The sequence below is a fragment of the Eimeria mitis genome, genomic scaffold, assembly GCF_000499745.2.
Source record: "Eimeria mitis Houghton genomic scaffold, Emh_scaff1159, whole genome shotgun sequence".
Classification (NCBI taxonomy): Eukaryota; Apicomplexa; class Conoidasida; order Eucoccidiorida; family Eimeriidae; genus Eimeria; species Eimeria mitis.
Window position 1 is genome coordinate 5,696 of NW_013567922.1, and position 5,759 is coordinate 11,454.

The following is a 5,759-nucleotide window of genomic DNA, read 5'->3' on the forward strand; positions in this document are numbered from 1 at the left end:
ACAGCAACACCGCCAAGGAGCAGTCTTCTTCGTACACACGGCACTGCAGCAGCAGCAGCAGCAGCTTAGAAGCTGCTGCAGCAGCGTCTGCTGCAGCAGTGCTGCAGCAGCGCGGGTCACTTGTGCTGCTGCCGCTGCTGCTGCTGCTGCTGCTGCTGCCGCTGCTGCAGTGGCTTATACTTCAGCTGGAGGCTTCAGGTTGCCATTCCCACCAGCAGCAGCAGTAGCCGCAACAGTAACAGCAGCAGCAGCAGCAGCAGCAGTGACCGTAGCAGCAGCAACAGCAGCAGCAGCAGCGGCAACAGTGACAGCAGCAACAGCAACAGCAGCAACACCCACGCAGCGCAGCAGCAGCGGGTGCATCGAGAAGATATCCCTCAGCTGTTGCAGCAGCAGTACAAACTACGGAATGTCTTAGAAGGACAGATTGGTCATCATCAGCAGCAGCAGCAGCAGCAGCAGCAACAGCAGCAGCAGCAGCAGCAGCAGCAGCAGCGCGTGTCTTGCAGTTGGAAATTTGTTTACGGCCCCCTAAATAAACTTTTTTTAATTTTTTTATACACCACGGATTTCTTAGCAATAGCAGCAGCAGCAGCAGCAGCAGCAGCGGGAGCAGCAGCAGCAGGAGCAGCAGCAGCCGGAGCCCGAAGGTGACCTGTGGCTGCTGCTGCAGCAGCAGCAGCAGCAGCAGCAGCAGCAGCAGCAGCAGCTGGTGGTAGCTGTCGATTCATGTCTTTGTGGCGCTTGCATGCGCATCTTTTTCTGTTATTTGTTTATTTTGTTTTTTGTTTTTCGGGTGTATGGTCAGCAGAGTAAGCAAAAAACAAAACACTAACTAAACACCTCTTCATACACCAGAACCAGCAGCAGCAGCAGCAGCAGCAGCAGCAGCAGCAGCAACAGCAGCAGCAGCAGCAGCCAGGAGCTGCTACAGACGGCCTTGAAACTGCTTGCTGCGGTAACAAAATGTACAGATTCGTCCTGCTGCAACGTGCAGCAGCAGCAGCAGCAGCAGCAGCAGCAGCAGCGAGAGCAGCACGAGCAGCAGCAAAAGAAATATTAGCAACACCAGCAGCAGCAGCTGCTGCAGCACGAGCAGCAGCAGCTCCTTCTTCTCCTTTTCTTTGCGTCCCCTACCGCTGCCTGGTGCCTTTCTCTCTGCCTTCTGCTGCAGCAGCAGGAACAGCAGCAGCAGCAGCAGCAGCAGCAACAACTGCAGCAGCAGCGGCACCATCACACCGCCATTTTTCTTCGGATACAGCAGCATCATCAGCAGCAGAAGCAAAAGCAGCAGCAGCAACAGCAGAAAGAGCATCATCAGCAGCAGCAGCGACAGCAACAGCAGCAGCAGCAGAAAGAGCAGCAACAGCAGCAGCAGAAGCAGCAGCAGCAGCAGCAATAGCAGCAGAAGAAACACCCAATCCAAACGCCCTAAAGTTTCGTCCTCTTCTCCCGCGGCCCCTCGTAAACATAAAAGGAAAAATCACAGCCAAGCAATTCAACAAACTCTCAAAAGGTAAACTGCTGCTGCTGCTGCTGCTGCTGCTGCTGCTGCTGCTGCTGCTGCTGCTGCTGGTGTTCCTGCTCCGGCGGCGGTTGTTCATCCAGCTGTTGCTACTTCTCCTGTTGTTGTTGCTGCTGCTGTTTTTGCTGCTTCTGCTGCTGCTGCTGCTGCACATGTTTCACGTCTCCGTAGCTGTTGCTGCTTCTGTTGCTGCTGCTGCTGCTGCTGCTGCTGCAGTTGCTGCTGCAGTTGCTGCTACTGCTGCTGCAGCAGCTGGCGAATGACAAAGTGCAGCATATTGAAGCGCATGTCCTCGCCATATTAGCGCCGAAGGTTTTATCGTTTATCTCTCCTTTTACTGCTGCTGCTGCTGCTGCTGCTGTTGCTGCTGTTGCTGCTGTTGCTGCTGTTTCGCAGACCTTTCGGATTCGCCCATTGCCCAAGCCATCCTGCAGGTGCTGCTGCCGCTGCTGCTGCTGCTGCTGCTGCAGCTGTTGTTGTTGTTGTTGTTTTTGCTTCGATACTGCTGTTGCTGCTGCTGCTGCTGCTGCTGCTACCTTCGCAGCAGCTGTGTTGCTGCTGCCCTGCCTTCAACGGCTGCTGCTGTTGCTGCTGCAGCAACAGCAGCAGTAGTTGCTGCTGTTGCTGCTCGCGTTCGCACTAGACCAGCTCCTCTCATTTGTTGCTTTTGTTGCTGCCGCTGTTGCTGCTGCTGCCGTTCTTTTTGCTGCTCCCGCTGCTGCTGCTGCTGCTGCTGCTGCTGCTGCTGCTGTGTTGCAGCTGGATGGCGTGAGCTCTGTGCTGGTTGGTGGGGGGTTTGTTTCTGTAGTGAAGGAAGCAGCAGCAGAGTGGGAGACACTCAAACCCCTTGTGCAGCAAGCCATCAGGTCAGCAGCAGCAGCAGCAGCAGCTGCAGCAGCAGCAGCAACAGCAGCAGCAGCAGCAGCAGGAGTTTGACGCAGCAGGAGTCGCTAGCTGCCTGGATTTCCGCGGGAGTGCATCATTTCTTTGTATTGTTATTGTTGCTGCTGTTGTTGCTGCTGTTGTTGTTGCTGCTGCTGCTGCTGCTGCTGTTGCTGCTGCTGTTGCTGCTTCTGCTGCTGCAGGTCGTCGATTCCAGCACAGCTGGAAGTGGCGTCAGCGGCAGCCGAAGCAGAGGAGGCAGCAGCAGCAGCAGCAGCAAAGGAGGCAGCAGCAGCAGCAGCTGCTGCTGCTGCTGCAGGTAAAGGAGAAGCAGCAAAGAAGGTCAGCAGCGAAGAAGAGGAGGAGCTGCTGAACTCAATAAAAGAAATCCTAAACACCAGAACAAGGCCAATGCTGCAGGTAACCCACACTTGCTCTGCTGCTGCTGCTGCTGCTGCTGCTGCTGCTGTTGATGCTGCTGATGCTGCTCCTGCTGCTGCTGCTGCTGCTGATGCTGCTGCTGCTGCTGCTGCTGCTGCTGCTGGTGGTTCTGCTGGTTCTGTTGCTGCTGCTGTTGTTGTTGCTGTTGGTGCTGCTGGTGCGATGAATGCTGGGCCTCGTGCTGCTTGGGTTGCTGTTGCTGCTGTGTCTCTTTCTGTCTGCTGCCGTTGCTGCTGCTGCAGCTGCGTTGCTGCTTCTTTTCTTCCTGCTTCACCTTCTGCTGCGATCACCACTGCCCTTGCTGCAGTGTTTCAGTTGCTGCATATGCTGCTACTGCTGCTGCTGCTACTGCTGCTGCTGCTGTTGCTGCTGCTGCTGCTGCTGCTGCTGCTGTTGTTGCTGCTGCTGCTGCTGTTGCTGCTGCTGCTGCTACTGCTGCTGCTGCTGCTACTGCTGCTGCTGCTGCTACTGCTGCTGCTGCTACTGCTGCTGCTGCTGCTGCTGCTGCTGCTGCTGGTATTTTGCTGCAGAACGACGGAGGAGACCTGGAGGTGCTGCGTTTTGACCTAGAGAAGGGGGAGCTGTACATACACCTCATCGGCAGCTGCCAGGGCTGCCCCTCCTCGACGGTGACGGTGAAGAGAGGGGTAGAGCAGATGCTGCAGTACTACTACCCAGAGGCGAGACAAACCCTAAACCCTAAACCCTAAACCCTAGAATATATACTCAGGGTTTATGTATTTATATATGCATGTACCTACAGCAAGAACAAGAAAGGGTTGAGGGGTTAGTTGCTGCTGCTGCTGCTGCTGCTGCTGCGGCTGCTTTCTGCTGCTACAGGTAAAGGCTGTAATACAGTGCGATGAAAACGGAGAACCACTCGACCCAGAAGACGAAGAAGAATAAAACTACAAAACTGCTGCTGCAGCAGCAGCTGCTGCTGCTGCTGCTTCTGCTGCTGCTGCTGTTCCGGCACCGACACATGCTCGTGCAGCAGCTGCTGCTGCAGCACGTGCAGCAGCAGCAGCAGAAAGTGCAGCAGCATCAAACGTGCTAGCAGTTTGCTCTCTAGCAGCAGCAATACCAGCAGCATTTAGTACCGCTGCAGTGGATGTAGGGTTTGTTTATTCTGCTCGAATTTTATACAGATTTATTTTCTTATATTATTTTGTTTTATTTTTTTATCTTAAAAAAAAAGGAAGAGCGCTCAGTGTGTGGGGCCCCAATATAAATTCACTGCATTGTTCACTCAGCTGCAGTTTCAGCAGCAGCANGCAGCAGCATTCGTAGCTTTCGCTGCTGCATGTGTTTATTTGTAGTTGCTGCAGTACCACTGCATTTGTTTGAGTGTATTACAGCAGATCATGAATCTAATCAGCATTTCTATTTATATGAATGCAGCTAATTCGTTTCTTTGTTTCGTGTTTAGGTTTGTGGGCGATTAGTCAATGCGTTTTATTAGGGTTTAGGGTTTAGGGTTTTGTCAATTCGTTTTATTAGGGTTTAGGGTTTAGGGTTTAGGGTTTAGGGTTTTGTGGGTTGTCCAGTTATTAGGGTTTTCTTCTTGTGTATTTATATCCACTCATTGGATGAATTAGATGGCGTATGATGTTTTTTTATAAATTAGTTTAATTAAATGTCTAAATATCAGCAGAAATAAGAGTGAATATCCCTAAAAAAAACAGAAAACCCTCATACAGAAAAAGCTGTAGTACAGCACCAGTTGAAACGGGTGAGAGAAAGCTCACAGCCACGCGAGCAGAATAGGCGGTAAAACTCGCAAATTTTGATTTAATTTTTGAATAAAAAGTATTTAATTTGTTTTTTTTAATTGAATATCTATTCATTCTTTTATTTCCAGCGGTTTTACCGCAGCTTTCCGTCACCATGCACAGCCGGTGTGGCGCGCCCACTAGCTGATGCAGCTGAGACAGTAGGATCTGTTGGTTCAAAAGCAAATTTAAATTCAAGAAACTTTATTTTATTTGCAAAAATTTATTTATTTTAATGATAGATGACAGAAGATGAGCTGCAATCAACGCACAAAGACCCAAAGAACAGCCGCCGCCCCACAGCCCCGCGGCTGTCTGAGGGTTTAGGGTTTAGGGTTTAGGGTTTAGGGTTTGCTGCTTCGCAGTTCGTTGGTTTGAAGTTTCGTCTTTTCTTATATACGGCCTTCGCTTATTGTTGCTTCTGATAGCACTGCGAAAATGGCCAAGTCAAAGAACCACACCAACCACAACCAGGCAAGCAGCAGCAGCAGTATNATAGCACTGCGAAAATGGCCAAGTCAAAGAACCACACCAACCACAACCAGGCAAGCAGCAGCAGCAGTATTAGACGCATCAGCAGCAGCAGTTCCTCTTGAACCCCAAACCCTTTTTGTAGTTGCTGCATTCCCGCGTCATCAGAAAATATATTTCAGCTGTAATTCATCGAACTGCCGTCGCTCATACGGCCCCAGTGCACACTGCAGCAGAGCCCCTGGCCCGCGGCAAGGGCTCTGTTTTCAGCCTTTTGCTGCGGGTTTAGCTCAGCAGGGGTTTACAGCGACAGCGTGGAGTTTATTTGCTTTCTGGGTAAACACTGGACCGCCTGGGAAGGGGGAGGTTAGGGGTGTCGTTGGTATCTGCTGCGGTGTATGTGCAGAACAAGAAGAACCATCGCAATGGGATTAAGAAAGCCCCAAAGAGAAGAAAGACATCCACCAAGGGGGTAAGAGAAAACGGTTAAGAAAAGCATAATTATATTTGTTTCCTTTTATATATATATATATATATATATATATATTCCTACTGATCCTCCTCTACACTGGCTCTAGTTTTATGCCGCCTCGCAAGCGCCAGGCTGCATCTGCTGGCTTCATTTGTTTTTTTTTTATAAAATGTTTATAGTTTTTACTTTTTTCTAG

At 51.0% G+C, this 5,759-nt stretch overlaps 3 protein-coding genes across 3 annotated transcripts in view; 1 reads left to right on the plus strand and 2 right to left on the minus strand.

The window, feature by feature from the left end:
* Positions 1-731, minus strand: part of EMH_0030690 (uncharacterized protein) — a gene marked incomplete at both ends in the record, with an annotated part of 2,417 nt that extends 1,686 nt beyond the window's left edge. The window contains one exon of the mRNA XM_013494439.1: positions 656-731. Within this exon, the coding sequence (XP_013349893.1) occupies positions 656-731 (76 nt within the window). The remainder of the gene's footprint in view (positions 1-655) is intronic.
* Positions 732-966: 235 nt separating this feature from the next.
* EMH_0030700 (NifU-like domain-containing protein, putative) lies at positions 967-2,461 on the plus strand (the record flags this gene model as incomplete). The annotated part of the gene is made up of 3 exons (XM_013494440.1): positions 967-1,516; positions 1,922-1,959; positions 2,285-2,461. The coding sequence occupies 3 exons, from the start codon at positions 967-969 to the stop codon at positions 2,459-2,461; spliced, it is 765 nt and encodes a 254-aa protein (XP_013349894.1).
* Positions 2,462-2,520: 59 nt separating this feature from the next.
* Positions 2,521-3,446, minus strand: EMH_0030710 (uncharacterized protein; the record flags this gene model as incomplete). The annotated part of the gene is made up of 3 exons (XM_013494441.1): positions 2,521-2,629; positions 2,839-3,125; positions 3,183-3,446. The coding sequence occupies 3 exons, from the start codon at positions 3,444-3,446 to the stop codon at positions 2,521-2,523; spliced, it is 660 nt and encodes a 219-aa protein (XP_013349895.1).
* Positions 3,447-5,759: the final 2,313 nt, after the last annotated feature.